Source organism: Saimiri boliviensis, chromosome 8 (assembly GCF_048565385.1).
Source record: "Saimiri boliviensis isolate mSaiBol1 chromosome 8, mSaiBol1.pri, whole genome shotgun sequence".
NCBI lineage: Eukaryota > Metazoa > Chordata > Mammalia > Primates > Cebidae > Saimiri > Saimiri boliviensis.
In genome coordinates, this window is record NC_133456.1 from 52,224,547 (window position 1) to 52,245,028 (window position 20,482).

The 20,482-nt window shown below is 40.9% G+C and overlaps 1 protein-coding gene across 3 annotated transcripts in view; it reads left to right on the forward strand.

Moving 5' to 3' along the window:
• Positions 1–20,482, forward strand: part of PTPRG (protein tyrosine phosphatase receptor type G) — a 777,462-nt gene that overhangs the window by 464,253 nt on the left and 292,727 nt on the right. For all 3 annotated transcript variants that reach the window (XM_039477294.2, XM_039477296.2, XM_039477295.2), the window contains exon 4: positions 8,942–9,090. In XM_039477294.2, the coding sequence (XP_039333228.1) occupies positions 8,942–9,090 (149 nt within the window). The remainder of the gene's footprint in view (positions 1–8,941; positions 9,091–20,482) is intronic.

A 20,482-nucleotide genomic window follows, 5' to 3' on the forward strand; every position in this document is an offset into this window, starting at 1 on the left:
CCTTCAAAACTGATGGACTTTTGTGCGTAGCCCCCATTCAAGATGTGATTCCACAGAGGCCTGGTTGCTCAGGTGTAGCATGCATGTCTTTAGTAATCAAGAGGTTGGTTAGGAAGTTTCTAGGAAAAGTGTGTTTGTGACGGAGATGGGGGAGGATTTGGGTGTGTGGGTGTGTGGGTATGAGCGTATGTATGATATGTGTCTTCATATTTTGTTTTGTTTTGTTTTGTTTTGTTTTGTTTTGTTTTGTTTTGTTTTGTTTTTTGAGACAGTGTCTCACTCTGTTGCTAGAGTGCAGTGGTGCAATCTCAGCTCACTGACCTCCACCTCCCAGGTTCAAGCAATTCTCTGCCTCAGCCCCCTGAGTAGCTAGGATTACAGGCACCCACCACTGCACCAGGCTAATTTTTGTATTTTTAGGAGAGACAGGGTTTCACCATCTTGGCCAGGCTGGTCTCGAACTCCTGATCTTGTGATCCACCCACCTCGACCTCCCAAAGTGCTCGGATTATAGGCGTGAGCCACCACGGCTGGCCATCTTCATATATTTCTGACAGTTTGGGCTTTCTGTTTTTTCTCTTTTTGTATTCTGCTGGACAAGGTATGTCCTTCGCTAGGGATCGCTCCATGAGCTTTTACCTTTTCTGTGCTTTCATTCCCACGTTTCCTCTGTGTCTTCCTCTTGCCTTTGCTTCCCCTGGGGCATGTCTCTGTGTCTCTGCCTGATTGTGCCTGTTTTCAGTCCCTGCTCCTAACATCGCCCCCCTTCTCTTCCTTCTTCCTGTCTTTCTTCCTTCTTTAGAGTTAGCCACAGAAGAGAAGTTTGAAAAATGATTTTATTTATCATATCAATGGAGTATTTCTTGATATTGACAACAGTAACCTAAGTGTGTTCTTCTTTCAATAAAACCTCTCTTATCCCTGATAATATTGGATGAGGAGGGTCTGGTTAAGTGAAGCACATGAATGATTCCTCAAGTGTATTTTTGAGAGGGTCTCAAACTCACCCGGTACCAACCATTATTTTTATTTTTATTACAACACTTCCATAGCCTCCTCAACGTAGTGATCCTTAATACGTGTAAATATGGGACGATGATGGTAGACCATTGTGGAGTCATCATTCCTTGATAACAGTTGCTTTCTTACTCTGAGTTTTGTTTGTGTCACTAATGCATTGGTCATTTCACTTACAAAGAGGCTGCCAAACTTCTGATTAAGAGCAGAGCATCAGCCAAGTAGACAGATGTTTGGAAATATCTGGGTCCTGGGCATTGCTTATATTGGGTGTGCCTAATATAAACAGTGTCTTTGTAGTTCCCTGGGGCATCTCTGGTTAGTTGAAGATTGCCCAAAAAAAGAAAACTTAAGTTTAATGTAAAAAATCCATTCTTTCTTTGGGGAATGCTAAGTGTGCTTTTGCTCTACTTCATGAATTTTCGTATTTCAAAGGTCCGCATTCTTGGGTTCTTTTATTCTGTTATTATCCAGCTTTACCTGAACCTTGGATTGAGCTTGGAGCTATTTCACTGGGTCTCTCTTTGGCTAGGTACTCTGCAGGCTGTGTTTCCTGTCTGGTAAGCTCAGTTTTCTTTCTGTTACCCCACAGCCTCAGTCCCCAAGTTCAGGTGGTAGGAACTAGTGTTTTGTGTAGACAGAAGCCTGATTAACCAAGTGCCCTGAATGTTACAGGTCATTTCTGAAAACGCTTTTCTTTTTCTTTTTTTCTTTTTTTAATTGCATTTTAGGTTTGGGGGTACATGTGAAGATCATGCAGGATTGTTGCATAAGTACACACATGGCAGTGTGATTTGCTGCCTTCCTCCCCTTCACCTGTATCTGGCATTTCTCCCCATGCCATCTCTCCCCACCTCCCAACCCCCCCTCCCTCCCCCATTTCCCCCCAACAGACCCCAGTGTGTAGTGCTCCCCTCCCTGTGTCCATGTGTTCTCATTGTTCGACACCCGCCTATGAGTGAGAACATGCGGTGTTTGATTTTCTGCTCTTGTGTCACTTTGCGGAGAATGATGGTTTCCAGTTTCATCCATGTCCCTACAAATGACATGATCTCATCGTTTTTGATGGCTGCATAGGGTACAATGTTTTCTGCTAAACTCCCCCTCCATCTTTCATGTCGCTTTTTTTTTTTTTTTGAGATGGAATCTCACTCTGTCAGCCAGGCTGGAGTACAGTGGCGTGATCTCGGCTCACTGCAACCTCTGCCTCGCTAGTTCAAGCAGTTCTCTCCCTCAGTCTCCCAAGTAGCTGGGATTACAGGTGCCCACCATGCCTGGCTAATTTTTGTATTTTTAGTAGAGACGCGGTTTCACCATCTTGATCATGCTGGTCTTGAACTCCTAACTTTGTGATCCACCCATCTGGGCCTCCCAAAATGCTGGGATTACAGGTGTGAGTCAATGAGCCTGGCTTTAATAGCTTACTATGGTTAAAGTATTAACTAATCCACCTTGTTCATCTCACTCAGTTTATTGATGAGTTAACAAGTCCCAGGATAATCCTGAGGTTTATCATCTCCTGGATATCCGAGGTCGCTGCGACTCAGTGCGTCCAGTGACTCTTCACTGGATTACTGCTGTCGGCTCCTCACTTATCTGTACTGACCAGCACTGCCTTCCTCCCGGGCCTTCTCCACAGCATAGCCAGAATAATCAACTTCGTTCCCTAATCTGATCTTGCCTGTCTGTCTCTCCCTCTTTCTTTCTTGTTCTCTCTCTCAGTATCAAAGACTTCCCATTTCTCTTGGGACAAACACAGACGTCTCACTGTCCCTGCCTCATGCCCTCAGTGTCCCATCCTGCTCTCTAAGTATCTGTCACCTTGGCTTTCTCTTCCTCATTATCACTACCAGGTGGGCACTGCCTGATCTAATTCTTTCTTGATGTTCTCCCATCTTGTCGGCATGTCCCCGGGGTAGCTCCTTTGACTCTCAGCTCAGACCTTGATGCTCTCTTCTTCTCTCCTCTGGGGTTGGATGCTCAGATTGTGTTTCTTGGCCCACTTTCAGATTTGCTTCTGTTGTCTGTTAGTTCTTGGGACCTGTATTTCCCATCAGCCGTATAAGTTCCGTAAGGACAAGAGTTGTATCTGATTTATCCACCTTTTCCCGCCAGTGATTACTCAGTAAATATTTGTTGAGTATTTGAAAAATATAAATGTCAGTGTCTACAGGGAAATGCGTGGAAGACTGGAACCAGAGCCAACGCATTCTGACTTTCAGACAAGAGCTTTTCCCTTTTACCTGGAGCCCCAAGGCATCCCTCTGATGTCACAGGTATTGTGGAAAGCGGTCTGGGGATCTCACCATGAGGTGGTAGGCTTTTTTTTCTACCTTATTGTCTTGGCAGTGTGCACGAGGGTAGGAGGATTTAATAGTAAGCAGCTAGTTTTCCTCTCATCCATTTTTTCTTGACTTTTTTAGCACCTGCTGCTGTTTACTTAGATTTTAGTGTGAACATTTGCTTTTACCTGTGTTTTACACACGTTAGATTTAATTTATAAACAGTTGGTGGATGTCCTGCAAAGAACGCTATGAATGCCAGGCAGTTGGTCAACCCTTCCAGTTCGAGAGAAAACTAATTCCTTATTTAAGAGTTACCTGACCCGCACTTTGCCCTGGCCCTTCGCACAACTGGAATGTCTTTACATCATGCGGAGCCCCAGACATTGGGAGAATCTGGTGAAAGCTGCGATTCTTCTCTAGGACAATAACCTTTCTAACGGTTGCATAACACCAATGCTAGTCTATGATGTGTATGAATTGCTGCTCTGAGTATTCTTCGTATATCAGCCCTTGTGAATCTCTTAACCTGTGAGGTAGCTTTTGTCTTATTCCAATTTTCCAGAACAGGAACGAAGGCACCAGGAGGCTTGTTAACTTTCTCATCAGTGGACAGTGGCAGAGCTAGGATTCAAGTTTGGACTTACTGGCTGCGGAGTCCAGCCCCTAAGCTCCGTGTGTGCACCGTGCTCAGAATTTTACTTCTCGTATCAGGAAGGCATAGACCTCCAGAGCCCACAGGTAGCCAGGGCTATGGACTTTTGGACTCTAGGTTAAGAAACTCTGCATTTGAAGCTTCCAGCTTCTTCTACACTCTCCATCATTCTGCTTTGATTTAATCCCAATCTACATTAGCCACTATCAGCATAGTTTTAGAAAGTTCATTTACCACATAGACTTTCCCATCTTTCTCTCTTAGCCCAGCTGTCTTAGTTAGTTTAGGCTGCTGTAACAAAATAACATAACCTGTGTGGCCTCAACAATAAACATCTCTCAGAGTTCTGGAGGCTGGAAGTCCGAGATTAAGGCATCAGCAGATTTGGTGTCTGGTGAGGACCTGCTTTCTGACTCATAGATGATACCTTCTTACTGTGTATTTCCATGGTAGAAGGGAAGGCAGTTGGCTGGGGACCTCTTTTTTTTTTTTTTTTTTTTTTTTTTAAGATGGAATCTTGTTCTATCACTTAGGCAGGGGTTCAGTGGCATGATCTTGGTCACTGCAACCTCTGCCTCCCTGGCTCAAGTGATTTTCCTGTCCCTGCCTCACCAGTAGCTAGGATTACAGGCGGCCGCCATCATACCCAGCTAATTTTTTATATTTTTAGTAGAGATGGGGTTTCACCATGTTGACCAGGCTGGTCTCAAACTTCTGACCTCAGGTGATCCGCCCGCCTTGGCCTTCCAGATCATATTCGGGATTACAAGTGTGAGTCACTGTGCCAAGCCTTGAAATCTCTTTTTTAAGTGCACTAATCCCCTTCATGAGGGCTCCATCCTCATGACCTAATCCACCTCCCAAAGGCCCTGACTCATCATACCATGTAATGGGAGGTTGGGGTTTCAATTTATGAGTTTCCAGAGACACGAACCTTCAGTCTGTAACACCATTTATTGTTTTCCAGTCTTTAGCTGTTAGCTTGGTACCTTACAATTTGGGCCTTACCCAGATTCAACTTTTCCTGCTGTTGTTATAATTATTTAATTCAACTTTATTTGTATTATTTTTTTGTGCTTTTTTCCCTCTAATTTACTTATTTCTTTTTAATTAAATGAATTGATTTTAAAAGAAAACTCTTTATCAACACTATAATTGGAAAAACCAGTTCTGTTTGACTGGGAGAGACTCACTCTTAGAAATATGTTCATAGTCTACAAAAATAAATCAACCTTGCCCATGTTATTAAATTTTATCGTTATGCTTACTCTTGAGTAAAAGGGGGAAGTGAATGAGTACCAGGGAAATGTGCAGGTTATATTAGCACCCAACTATGATTTTCTTTTCTTCGATATGATCAAAAAGGTAGAAATAATTCAGAAAAGGCAGTATTGTTTTTATTCCGTGTTTTAGGCAACTAAAAGCAGCTACTCAATACTTAATATCTCCCTGCTGGGCGCAGGACTCACACCTGTGTAATCCCAGCACTTGGGGAGGCGGAAGTGGTAGAATCACTGGAGGTCAAGAGTTTGAGACCATCCTGGCCAACATGGTGAAACGCTGTCTCTACTGAAAATATAAAAATTAGCTAGGCATGGTGGCTTATGCCTATAATCCCAGCTACTTGGGAGGCTGAGGCAAGAGAATCGCTTGAACTGGGGAGGCTGAGGTTTCAGTGAGCAGCGATGGCACCAGTACACTCCAGCCTGGACAACAGAACGAGACTCTGTCCTCTCCCCACCAAAACAACAACAACAACAACAACAACAACAACAAAACAAAACAAAACACAAAAAAACCCCTTACGATTTGATAGACTCCAAATGGTATCTTATTGCTGTTTTTGCCCAGGTATTCTTACCCAGGGTAGACTTGGGTGCCAAGTTACAGAGAACTTAGAATGTAGAAATCAAGGTGCAGACCTAGGTAACAGAAAAGAGGGAAACGTGTGGGAAAAGACATCCAGAGAGAGAAGCATCCAGAGAAAAAGGAGACCAGTGTCACATCCCTTTTGGCACGCAAATGTTTCCATATTGCTTCGGGTTTTGAACGTTTTCTTGAGAAGCCCTCTCACTTCCCTGCTTTTCAGAACCAACAGAGGGAATCTTCGTCTCAAAACTAAATAAATATAAGATCTCCTCTCAAATAGTATTTGGGCCACCCCTGCTCTTGCTATTGTCCCTGCCTAATGACGTTCGTTATTACGTGGGAAAGAGAATATTGCTTAAAAATGTAACTTTCTCTGAAGTTATATTTTACTTCAGAGAAAGTAAAATTTAGGCACTGCAATAATTATCACCATTTGAACAGTGGTGGAAATTGAGGCACAGAGATGTTGGGTAACCTGCCTGAGGTCACACCACTGTTAAGTGACAGAATGGGATCCCAACATGTCTTGAACTCATATGCATGACACCCTGTGCTCTGCAGTGACTACCTTCAGTACATTCTGTTTCAGACAGTTCAGTGTTATCACTGGTCATCAGAAAACGTGCTAGCTGGGAAAGTTCACTCCTTCCAGTTTCATGTCAAAACAAAAATATAAGACATTTTTGAAAGGGGTGGGCGGGCATGTAACATGCTCTGTGCTCTGGTGAGAAATACTGTAAAATGAAAAATGAGATTAATGTTTCAGATTGTACAGTTCCCTAATTATGCTTTTAATTATTCATATAAAACAAGTAAAATGACCCCTGACAGAGATATAAATGATTTAGGTAAAATCAAATATTTATAAGATGCTGCTGATTCCCTGGGTGTATTAGAACAGATGCAATAAAAATGTTTTACCTTCATCCTTTGGATTCAAAATGTTATGTATGGAACTTATAACTGGTTGAGAAGAATCATTAACAGCATCTGAAACACTACTGAGCTAATGCCTAGATGTTTTTACATCAGAACTAAAGGTGTGTGGTTGGTATAATATAATATTTTAGAAGATATTTTATAATATCTGTATATATAGATGTATTTTATATAAGATTTTAGATATTCTCTTCTAAGATACTATATCTTAGGGGTCACAAAATGATAGGTCCCTCATTTTTACATTTTAAAATGATTTTTTAAAATCAAAAGGAGGTAATATTTCATGACACTTTGAAAATTTTGTCAAATTTAAGTATCAGTGTGTTTAAATAAAGCTTTATTGGAACGTAGCCTCACCCATTCATTTAAGTGTTATCTTTGGCTGCTGCTGTGCTGTAAGACAAGAGTGTAGTTGCACTAGAGACCAATCGGCCTGCAAAGCCTAAAATATTTACCAACTGGCCCTTTACAGGAGAAGTTTATGACCCCTGTTCTAAAACATGCCCAACACAGGGTAAGGGTGGCACAGTGCCGCAGCTTGTTTAATTGGCACAAGAAACACTTGCTTTTACCTTATTTTATCCTTTAATTTGCTGTTGTACGAATTGAGTATTCCTCGCATATTTTTTCAGAAGTTGCGGAAAAACTGCCTTTTGAATGCAATAAAAAGGGATTTGTATGAGAAGGGTTCCTTCACTTGCTTTTAATGCTTCCTTTATTTCGAGAAGTACTGAAACTAATTGCAGTATTCTAGAAATGGGTCATTAGCTTAGTCCCTATCTTTTATGGAGACCTAATTTTCATGCAGGATTTCTCTCTAAAGCTCTAACTAGGATCTCTTTAGGAAGAGGCTACAGTGAGGCTGAGCACTTTCCCGTGGCTTATGCAAGCTTGGCTTTTGATCACAAACCATTCAGTATATTGTTTGGCATGTTACATGTATTTAGCAGCCAATAAGTATTCATTGAATGAATGAATGAATGAATCCACATTTAGAGAACCAAAAAAAGGGAATTTATCACTTGAATTTGTTTTTTGGTTTTTTATTTATTTATTTATTTTTTTTTTTGAGACAGAGTCTTGCTCTGTCGCCAAGTGCCAGGCTGAAGTACAGTGGTGCAATCTCCGCTCACTGCAAACTCCGCCTCCTGGGTTCAAGCAATTCTTCTGCCTCAGCCTCCCTAGTAGCTGGGACTACAGGCACACACCACCATGCCCAGCTGATTTTTGTATTTTTTAGTAGAGACGGGATTTCATCATGTTGGCCAGGATGGTCTCGATTTCTTGACCTCGTGATCCGCCTGCCTCGGCCCTAAATTTGTTTTTTATGCATTTACACATTATATTCCTTTTGGAAAAATATTTTTTTGTCAGTGTAAATCCAAGTTATTCTCAATTTTCCTTCCTGTATTTCAAAAAAGAGCAGTATATTTTTGAAATTTAGAGTTGGAATTTAATTGAGGTTCCCTATGTTGTGGATTTTCTTATGTGTTCTTTTGGATGGGTTAAGGGAAATTATTTTGTGCTTGGAACTAAAATAAATAGTAAAGAAAACTAGCTGTCTGTCAGTATTTGAGTGACTTCAAGAGTAGATTTCGTATTATACTTTCCTGGGTACTGTTATCAAATACAGACCTCCAGCTCTCTTCCCACTGACTGTTGCCTTAATATTCCCACCTACAGATTTTTATTTCCTGATATCTTGCCTATATTTTCTGACCAAAGAAACATACCTGTTTCATCTAGCTGATCATACATATTTCCTATCTTGTCCCAGACCTTGAATCTTGGGGTAGCCCCATGAATCACTGCTTAAAAAGAAAAATCTTGCTCTCTAGATGATTTTGACCATCAAGCAGATTTAGGAGACGCTGATTCAGAGCGACTTACTCTGTCATTGTCTCCATTTTTTTTTTAATCTGTTAAATGGATAAGTAATTCTGAGATCATTCCCTGAGAAGTGTCATGATTTAGGGCCAACTGGTGCTATGAGAGCATTCTGCAGCTAGAATGAACTAATTTATTTAGGCGGGTGTGTTCATCGTGTTTTTTCACAGGTACATGAGGAAATAATTCACATCGTGGTAATCATGAACTTCATTAGAAGCAGCAGAAAAACTCCCATTTGGTTTTGAAACTCACTCTGTGTTCCTCTCTTCTCACCTGTTTCACACAGTCGCCATCCTTCTGAAAGACGACTATTTTGTCAGTGGAGCTGGTCTGCCTGGCAGATTCAAAGCCGAGAAGGTGGAATTTCACTGGGGCCACAGCAATGGCTCAGCGGGCTCTGAACACAGCATCAATGGCAGGAGGTATCCCGTTGAGGTGAGAGAAAGTCAAGATCCCAACATGTAGCCCTGCTTCGGTCTTTATGTTAATCAGATGCTATGTCCTTACCTTCGGTCGTTTTGCAAATCAAACCTGTACAGTACCTAACTTCGTCTCTCTGGAAACCCTTTATCCATAGTATGGCAGGTGGGTATCCATCCTCGTTTCTCACCTTTGTTTAACCGGAGAAACACAGAAGCCACAGGCATCATGGTTTGAGTAGACTCACTACTGGTTGATGATGTTCATCATGTGTTTTGTTTGGCACAGTTTCTTTTCACCGTCCATTCCTGTTTTCGAAAGATGACACTTTGTAAGAAACTGGGTTGACTTCATTTTCACCTTAAAAATAGAAAAGTTGGCGAAATGAAGAGGAGTCTCAGAACCTTCTCTTGGTAGCGAAGTTGTAAGGTTTTTTTTTTGCTCCCACTGGCTGTTGAAAAAGAGGCTGTGGTGGAGTGAGTCACTTAATTTTGTGAGGATTGATGGTGACATTTTGCTTCTGCTGTGTCGGTCTTTTCACTCATCCATCCTGCTGGGACGCCCTGGGTCACATGCCGAAGTGTATCTGCTTAGAGCCAGGGTGAGGGAAGGAGCACATCTCCAGCTTTTTTTATTAATGTTGGTTAAGGACAGTACATCTCTTTCAATGCCAGCCTTACGTATTTCCTTTAATCGTGACTGTTGTGTGAATATTCTTTTGTTGTGATGGACATGTTTGTTTCTTGCTAGGTCCCCCATGTGGTAAGTGTGTGGAAGAACAAAATGGATGTGCTTCTGAAACCTGCCCAACAATCCCATAGACAGTTGTTTTGGATAAACACAGAAATGGACCCTTCTGCTGTTAAAGCTTAAAACTTGTATTTGTTGGATTTGAGTTTCTTCCTCAGTAGAGGACGTTCAGGCCTCTTTAAATTAAAGTATCCAGTGACCGAAGTTCACCAGATCATTGCACCAGGTGCCTCCTTGCCCCTCCTTAGTTCTTGTTTTCTTATACATTGTTACATTTCTTCCCTCCTATGTAAATCTCTGGTTGAGTCAGTCAGGGAGATGGACTTGAGGCAGAGCTCCCATCTCCTCGCTCAGCTGCAGCACCCAATTAAAGCCTTCTTCCTTGGCAATACTTGTCACCTCAGTGATTGGCTTTCTGTGCAGCGAGCAGGCTGGACCTCACCTGAACCCCTGGTGTCTCAGTAACAGTTCCAGCCTGTGGCTGTCCTAAACGTGGAGTGACTTTGCACTGGTAACATGTGTTAATCAAGGGAGCCACATGGCCAAGGAAAGTTTTCAACTGTTAGTATTTCGTAACTTCTACCAAGTCTTATCCTGCTTTGATAATCTGATGAATTCTTGAGATCCCCTTCACAAAAAAGACACATGTATATATCTACACATAGATTTACATGTAACTGATAGGGTCCCCTCATTCTCCCTAGCTCCTCAGGCCCATTTTTGAACCCTGTAAGTATCTTTGAAGCTCTGATGAAGAATCCCTACACAATAAGAAAATCGGTAATATTTCTTTTTCTATAGATGCTTATATGGCCATGTAGATTTGTTTCTTATCCAGTATCCCTGGAGAAACCAGTGATGACTACTCTGAGAAAATGCTTCATGTTTTTTCTTGCTTAGCTGACAAATTCTCAGTACCAAGATTCTTCCTGCAGTAGGACTCCTCTATCTGTGGGACCTCCTGTCCTGGTCACAATAATGATATGTTTTGTGAGTTAGGTTTCTACTTAATGGGTTCTCTTCCACCTTTTAAATGGAATGAATCATATCTTAGAAGTCTCAGCTTTATTTGCACTTGGAAAACTTGATTCCTAGAAGCAAAATTACATCATGTCCCCAAGTGTGGGGTTTTCCTTCTGGTCTTGCTGACAGGTTCCCACTGGCAGTGTGAGTTGAAGGGGTAGCTTTGTGTCCAGCCAGCTTTGCCTCACAGCCTAATTCTTGCCTTAGAATTGGGCTGCTGTATGTTCACTTAATGTTGTTTTGGACAAAGGACCTGTCCTGAAAGCTTACGAACTTAATCAGATGGCTGCCTTGGAAAAGAAGACCTCTAGAGCTAGATAGAAACTGGGAACCTTGCCTCTGTGTAATTATATTTCCTCGTGCCAAAAATGGCCAGTTTCCTCTTTACATTTGATTCTGGGAAACATGTATCAAAGACTTAATATCCTTTTTCCTTTTTCTTTTTTGAGATAGAGTCTTCACTCCATTGCCCAGGCTGGAATGTAGTGGTCTACAATTTTGGCTCACTGCAACCTCTGCCTCCTGGGTTCAGGCGAATCTCCTGCGTCATCCTCCAGAGTAGCTGGGATTATAGGTGTGTGCCACTGCGCCTGGCTAATTTTTGTATTTTTACTAGACAAAGGATTTCACCATGTTGGCCAGGCTGGTCTTGAATTCCTGACCTCAAGTGATCCACCCTCCTCAGCCTCCCAAAGTGCTGGGATTACAGGTGTGAGCCACCATACCTGGCCAGAGATTAATATTCTTTTTGAAACCTATGATTTTTGGTGAATATTTCAGTTTTACATTTCTCAGAGAGAGCCACTGAATTCAAAAGCTAATTATAAATGGCAGCCACCATGCCCAGGTTTTTTATTTGACCAGGCTGTTTGGATATTTTTCTTTTAAGCAATGTCAGATGGTAAGGCTGCCTCTATCAATTGGGTTCCTCATTGCAGTCCATCTGACTCAGTTTGTTTTCTAAAAATGTGATAAATTAACGGTATATTTGGAGGAACTTGAATTTCAGAGATTAAGTAACTGCATTAAATTTAACTTTAAAATATGCACAAGAGAAGTTGCTTGCTCTTGCCCAAATTGTGTTTGTGATATTCAATGTTAAGTGGCTGTATTTGAGCTCTTCATTAACACCCACCTCTCCCTGCAATTTTTATACTGTTTGAGCGTCTTACGCTTGGTTTATTTCTTTTCACGTAACTTCATTGTTTTCCCAAAAACTCGAATGAAAGTAAGGAAATTTAATTGATCATGGAAAGTAATTTATCAGCATTGGGGACATTAATTATTTGTCTTGCATGCAGTATGTATGAGGGCTTCAGAAGGATCATTGTTGAAGACTGTGCTCAGATTGGTAACACATAGCTGTGGTTCTCACCCAGGGGCAGTGTCTCTCCCTGCACCCTGTGGGCTAATGTCTGAAGACATTTCTGGTAGTCGCCATTGTTGGAAGTGGTATGCTACTACTTTCCAGTTGGTAGAGGCCAGGAATACTGCCACACATCCCAGTGTAAAGGACAGCCCCTACTAAAAGGAATCATCTAGCCCCAAAATGTTGCCAGTGTCACTGTGGTGAGATTCTGGAGTGGAGAAAGCAGTGTGTTGAGTGGAACGGAGCATTTCTTGATCTAAGTAGCATCATTTAAAATACATTTGATTAAGGAAGACTTTTTGCTTGGGAAGTCGTTCCATTGTCATTGGATTTTAGAGAGTAAATGTACCTTGCCTTATGTGTAGCAGCACTGCTGTTCCTGGTTTCCTCAGTCTCTGCTTGAGATGCAGTCACGACCTTGGGAATTTTAACAGCTCCCTCCGTGTGCTGCGGCTCTGCAGGCTGAATTTTAAACATATGCCCCACAAGAAGCTGGATCTGCTCCCTGAGGGTACATGGCAGCAAACTCAACTTTGTAGGTTTTGTTGCTTCCCAGGAATTCTTTGAGGTCATCTAAGACAACTTTGTCGGCATCCAGAAATTAAAGCTGTCTGAATTTTCCTAGCTGGAATCCTGGACTCAGTCTTGGATTTAAAAAACATCCAGTCTACTAGTTAACAACAACAAAAAATCCTTGTACAGACAAAATAGCCAAACAAAGTGAAAGCTCTTCAATTGCCAGTGTTCTTTACAGCTCAGTTAAAGTTAGAAAAGAAAGTTGAAGTCAGATTACAATGCCGTGCCTTTGAGACCAAACCCAGTTTGGATCCTCAGATGCCCTCACCTCCTGTTACTCAGTTTTATTCCTTGCCCAGCAGCACATTTTTCTTGAGTATCTTCTGTGGTATGTGTGCTGGTTCACAAAGGTAAGTCAGAAAGTCACAGTTCCTGCTTTCAAGGTATTTACACTCTAGTGGTGATCCAGAAATTGAACATTGGTCATGTAAATATCTGTGTAATTGCATTTGTGATATAGTCTCTAAAGTGGGGGGACATTTTGATATAGGGGGTGGAAGATTTCCATGGAAACATCAATATTTATTAGATGGAACAGATGAATTGGAGCTTCCTGGTTGAATAAGCATATGGAAAAGCCCCGAGGCAGCAGGTATTTGTTAAGTTTAAAAAAGAGGCCAGTAAAGATTTTGGTAGACCAGATGATGTCTTTTTCCAAATGTCTGCTGTAAATGTGTTACTTTATGTGGCACAACAGACTTTGCAGATGTGATTAAGTATCCTTAAAGTCAAAAAACTCAGCATATTCCAGTCATTAAAACAGGATGACTTGTTCGGGTTCTTCTATGGCAACTCAGCGTTCTGTTGTCTGTCCAGCCACAGTTGGTCTGTGACACCCTCTATTGTATCTTAAACATTTTTCTTATTCTACACTCGTTCCTGTTCCATAGTTGGTAACTTAAATAAAGGTTCATATAACACTAATGGAAATTGAATCGTGCAGTATTTCCACTAATAACCAAAGTTGCAGCTAATACAAAGGGAAACCTCCAGATAAAACCTTTGAGAGCTCCATTAAAGTGGGGGGTCATTGCATGCTTGTTGTTTGAGGAAATTAAAATCTTACTTATGACAATAAAACATCACGGGAATTGTTGATTCAGACTTAGTGGTGCTTTATGAGTTGAAGTCTTCAATAAGCTTAAATGATCCAAATTGATTGTATGTGCCCCTTCTGGTGAAACTCACAGCTGGTTTATTTCAGCTCTGTTGAGAGCATCCTAGTGAATGAATAGAAGCAAAGGCATTTTCCTGGTATATACCATGTACACATTGGTACAGGTCTGCAGTCCCTTGTCTAAAACTCCTGAGGCCAGATATTTTAGAATTCAGAATCTTTCTTAGAAAGGTATTGTAGCCCAGCGGTCCCCAACCTTTTTGACACCAGGGACTGGTTTCGTGGGCGGGGATTGGGAATGAAACTGTTCTACCTCAGATCATCAGGCATTAATTAGATTGTCAAAAGGAGCGTGCAACCTAGATCCCTCACGAGTGCTGTTCACAATAGAGTTTGTGCTCCTGTGAGAATCTAATGTCGTTGATCTGACAGGAGGCGGAGCTTAGGCGGTAACCTTGCCCACCACTCACCTCCTGCTGTGCAGCCCAGTTTTTAGCAGGTCACTGACTAGTACTGGCCCTGTTATAGCCCATGTGCCATGTATATTTCAGAAGGGAACCAGTAGGCTCTGCAGCTACACCCTTAAATTCATTAATATTTCTATAGCAAGCAAGTGAACAGTCATGCTAAGTGGAAATATCAGTACTTTACATACCTGGGTTTACCTCCAAATTAGCTTTTGTATCAAATTCATAAATAGTAGCAGCAAAACACCTTTTGGCCTTGGAAAAGTATCCAGAGCCATTGTGTGGGTCTTGTGTCTGTTGAATGACCTCAATGGCTTATGTCTAAAGAGCACTACTGGGTAGTTACAACCAAGACACAAGCAGGTCAAATTATTTGTCTCCCTGTAAGGTGGATATGTCCTGGTACCCCCCCCCCCCCGCTTCCCACTTCCTTCTTCCTTGTCTTCATATTGTACAGCACTCTTAGGCAAAGTTCAAGACTGTCCAGCCAGAACTTGTTAGTTTTAGGCTGACCTTGTTCTGTGATTGATTCTCATTTGAACCTTCTGTTTGGGCCTGCAATTGTCTTCAATATCCATGTCTTTGGGTGTGTTACCTTGATCTACTGCTGCACTCTCTCCTGTCTGCTCAAATCCTGCCTTCCTCCCGAGAGCCAAAGTAATGATTTGCCATCCGTTGTGTAAAGTGGATCAGGGCTCTTCCCTGGGATACATCTGTCACATTCTGATTAGACAGTTGTCTTGTCATGCCCCCTAGGTTTTGGCTCAGGTGGGAGAATGTGTTCCTTCTCTCTGTTAAGCACATCCAGTTATGTCCCACACACAAAGACTTTGCACAGCATCCCCCTCTCCACACTGATGCAGGCACTCAGGTTCCTGCCTTACTCAGATGTGGACCAGCCCATCTAGGGTTTGAGGCCCACATGAATGCTGACCTTCAGCAGCGTGATATTCTAAAGCCTAGACTACATGTCAGGTTGGGTAGCACCCCTTAAATAATCCCTCCTTCACTGCTGGAATAAATTTATGTATATATATTTGCATGTGTGTATGAATGACAAGGTCTTACTCTGTCACCCAGGCTGGAGGGCAGTGGCGTGATCACAGCTCACTGTAGCCTCAGTCTCCTGGGTGTAAGTGATTCTCTTGCCTTAGCTTCCCAAGTAGCTGGGGCTACAAGCATACACACCACCATGCCCTGGTAATGTTTTTATTTTTTGTAGAGACAAGGTCTTGCTATGTTGCCCATGCTGGTTTTCTTGAACTCCTGATCTCAAGCGATCCTCCCTCCTCAGCCTCCCAAAGTCTGGGATTTCAGGCATGAGCCCCCATGCCTGGCCTGGAAATAAGTTTAGATAGATGGATGAAATGCCTTCTTGAAGATTTACTTGTACATTGGCATATTAAGGACTTTGAAGAGTCCTTCACTGAAGAATCTCTTTACCTTTAACACGATGTTTCCCCAAACTTATATGACCTCTGTCCCTCTTCTTTTTGTGTGTGTAAGTCCATAATATCACCGTTTTGGAAATGTAGGTTTATAATTTCCTCCTCTCAACTTTTAGTTCATATTCCTTTTAAGAAATGGGGTCCTATTCAAATAAATTGTCTTGGTCTCTTTTTTCTTTTCTATTTTGTTTTTGAGATGAAGTTTTGCTGTGTTGCCCACGCTGGTAGTGCTGGCTACTCAGCAACATCTCATGAGCCCAAAAGTTCAAGGCGAGCCTGGGCCACATAATGAGATTCTATCTCTGATAAAATAAAATTAAAAAGAAAATTATAAAGACATCTTGGCTTGTTCAGCATACAATTTTTAGCATCTTTATTAATTTGATACTATGTTGCTTTATCATTAGAGAGAACTGGCATCAGAGAGGGTCTGAGATATTTTCTATTAAAAATAACTTTTTTAGTATGATAGTTTTTCCCCTGTGTTGTGTACTTTATATCGGTTCCTTGAATTATTACAGGTGATGCATGATTTTTTTTTTGCTCCTTTAGCTCAGAGAGGTCCAGGTTCTTGTCTCATGACCAGGAAAAATTAGGCACCTGGACACCGAAGAGTGAGTGCAGTAGAATTTATTACGTGAAAGGAAAGCTCTCAGCAAAGAGAAGTGTTCTGAAAAAAAGTTACAAGTTCCCCCTTCCCACTTGAATACCAGGGCTTCTATCTAAAAAAACTGATGAGCCTGGGTTCCTCATTTGTATAGGGCACAATTTCCTGGTGGCTTCACCCCATCCTCCCAGTGTGCATGTGGGCCCTTAGACTGAGCTGCTTCATACTGATTTATTTCCGTTACTGCACATGTGTTAAGGAATGGAGTTTTCCACTATGGGCATGTTGAGGCAAGCTTCCTGTACAGGTTCCCTTAACTGCACAGATCATCTGGTGTAAACACATGGGGCAGGTCGGAGGTTTTATGGGGACCCTTCCCTTATTGTCTGCCTAAAGTAAGCTGGCTAATTCCTTTCATAGGTTCTCTGAAAAGTTGCTTCTTTCACACAGTCCTTTGTCAATGAAGCTTAAGACAATGCTTGTTTTCTCTGTCCTACCTCTTCATGGAGCATGAATGTGTTAGAGAGATCATCCCATGGTTATCCGGTGTTTGCTGTTCTGTGGTGGAGCCAATTATGTTTTGCTCTGTAGTGACTTCCATCACATGGGAAAGGAATTGGTTGAAATTTAGTTAATGACTTTATTGAAATAAAGATTCCATTCATTTTAGAGCAGAATGTTTCATCCTTTGCTAGTGAAATGTTTAATTTCCATCTGGCTGATCTTTTATGTGTATGTCCTGTGTTAATTAAGAGGAACATTTGAGGAGGTCCTAGTACTTAGAGAATACCCAGTGGAGAAGTTAATGCCTGGTTGTGCAAAGCAAGCGTGCATGTTTTGTGAGATAAAACAGCTTTGGTCCCTGGCTTGGTAAAGCTCCGTGATGTCTTGCAGCCCTCACCACAGTTATCCTTAGACATGAACTTGACTCAGAGCTGTTTGATGGTGTGTCGCCAACATGTGGTGTGCTGATAGCTGATTGAATCATACTGAGAATTACAGTTAAGAAGATGGCACACTCTGAAAAGAAAACCTGGTTAAATTGGAGATATTGTCAGTGTAGAAAGTTAGTGACCGTGATGGCCCTCACAGCCAGATAGAAGGCTTAGGGTAGTGGTGGTTGTGGTTGAAGTCACTAATACTGGTGTTGATAGTGTTAATTGCAATGATATTTGTAGGTACAATTTAGTAGAAATGTCGGACACTTTCTAGATGTTTCTTTATGTCAGCCTTATGAGAGAGGGACTCTTCCCATACCCATCTTAAAGATGGGCAGACTGAGCTTCTGCAATGCTGAGTACCTTGGCCAAGATTTACTATTAGTACTCAGAATCTGGGCTCCGATGTCTCCAACACCTTAACCATAATTCTTTTTATTAGATATGAATTTTGCTGTTTTTCTTGCCATTGCGTTAGGTTGTTTTGAGAACCACTGCTGCAGTACATGGAAAAAATTGTTTTAGAGTCTTAACTGTTGCTTATTGTACTGGTTGAGTGTTCCCCATCTGAAATGTTTGGAACCATAAATGTTTAATTTTTTTATTTTGGAATATTTACTTATATATAACATGATTTCTTAGGGATAGGATTCAAGTCTAAACACAAAATTTGTTTCTGTTTCTTATGCCCCTTAAATATATAGCCTGAAGGTAATTTTTTATAATTTTAAAATAATTTTGGGTGTGAAACAAAGTTGTGAGTACATTTTCATTGCAACCCGTCACATGAGGTCAGGTGTGGATTTTTCCACTTGCGGCGTATCAGAGCTCAAAAAGTGCCAGATTTTGGAGCGTTTAAGATTTTGGATTTTTAAGATTTGGGATGCTCAGTGTGTATCATAGGGAAGAAAAAAAAAAAAAGAAAGGCATTCAAATGTTCAGAGATGGCTGAACCTGTGGTAAAATATACACAGAGATAAGAAGGGAACAGAAAATATAATCAGCTCTATGCCTAGAGCTATCTTTGTAAAATAGTCTGCTTTTTAATCTGGATTCACCACTTCAGTCTATTTTTAATCACTGAGAGCAATACTGTCTGATAAAAATATAATGTGAACCATACATTGTCATTTAAAATTTTCAGAAGCCCCATTAAAAGAGGTAAAAAGGAAGAGATAATTTTATTTGATTTTAACAAATATTTTCATATTATAGTACGATTTATATTATACAATAATATTTCTTATAAAAGGAAATCAATTTTAATTGATTTTAATAATCTACATTTCCCGTAATACATTCCAAAATATTGTTTTAACATAAAATCGATATAAAAAGTATCACTGAGATGTAGTGCTTTTTTTTTTTTTTTTTTTTTTTTTTTTTTGGAGATAGAATCTCGCTCTGTCGTCCAGGCTGGAGTGCAGTGCCGTGATCTTGGCTCACTGCAACCTCCGTCCCCTGGGTTCAAGCAATTTTCCTGTCTGAGCCTCCTGAGTAGCTGGGATTACAGGTGTGTGCCACCATGCCCAGCTAGATTTTTGTGTTTTCAGTAGAGATGGGGTTTCACTATGTTTGTCAGGCTGGTCTTGAACTCCTGACCACGTGATCTGCCTGCCGCCCATTCCCAAGTACATTCTGTTTTTTTTACTAAGTCCTTGAAATCCAGTTTGTATTTTATAGTTACTACCATACTAAAACTTGCAAACTTTTTGATTCCAGACCGCAATAATGGAATTTCAGTAATAAACTACATGAGAGACTAACAAATTCTTTAGGAGGAATTTTTGTGTTGAATTTTTGGTAATTTTGACTTCTTCCCTTCCAACAGTGACAGCAAAAAAGGTGAAAGGGTAGAAAGTAGCAGGTATGTACAGTGAACAAGTCTGAAGAACTAATATACAGCAGCGGGACTGTAGTTAATAAGAATATTGTATTCAGGATTTTTGCTAACTGAGTAGATTATCTCTGCTCTTGCAGTGGGGCATGGGTAGCTATGGGAAATGAGGGATATATTAATATGTTTCACTATAGTAATTATTTTACTATCTAGATGTATCTCATAATGTCGTATGTCTTAAAATAAAATTTGTTCTTAAAATATACAAATAGCAGTTCAGTTTTATATTAGGGTCTGACTTCCGTGTTGAAAAGGCTTCACTTAAGATGCCATACAGGTTTCTTTTTTACTTTAGAAGCTTTAAGTTTTTTCCTCTTATTCTTTTTGCAACATTTGTTCCTGGAGCTTTGAACACTATTCTTCTCAGAATCCACTTCCAAGCTCAGGAACTCAAATAAAGCTGGCTGGGGAGACCTTTGTGCATTGAAGGTAGAGACTTCAGGCAGCCAGATCAGATGTATTGTAAGTTCAGGTCAAGAGGATTTATGGACCTGTGTATCAGCAGCACCACCAACTGCCTTTTTTTTCTTGTCCTGTCAAAATTTGAGCAGGAAGGTTTCAAGCCATCTTAAATCTAAAGCCTTTAGCTAGTTCTTTAGTGCTACCGTCACTCAGAAGGGACAGTCAGAAAGATTTATAAGGAATAGAAAGGAGTCAAGTTTGAAAGAAAGTCTATTTCCTCTCTTCCCTTTAAATCCCTGCCATAGAATTTCATTGCACTCCCCTTTAATGGAATGGGAAGAAAGTTTCAAAAGCTTCTCAGTCCGGATTGTTTGGCCTGACGCTGTATTGAACACACGTACTGCTCTGGATACATTTGCTGTGATGGACGAAGACCAGCTGGGCAAATTCACCAAAACCCTGTCTTACTTAAAAATATAAGTTTCATCTCTTGAGTGTTTGAGGATGTCTTAACAAGACAGGGTACTTTAAAATTCAGGTTAATATGTGGAAGATATTTGAGTTAACAGTAAAATAACTTCTAAATCCCAGCTACTATCATACAGATAGAGCTTCAACTCCTGAATCTCCCTTTTAAAACCTTCACTCTGTTGGTTTCTAAAATTCAGTATTTCAGGGAATTTTCTGAGTTTATGCCTCTGTGTTCACCATTCCCTGATTAGGGAAGACTTGGAATAAGAGAAACCTCACCCACGGACCTTTGCTATTTTTTAGTCTGCCTCTACGTTTGCTTATTTGAATTTGTCTTTG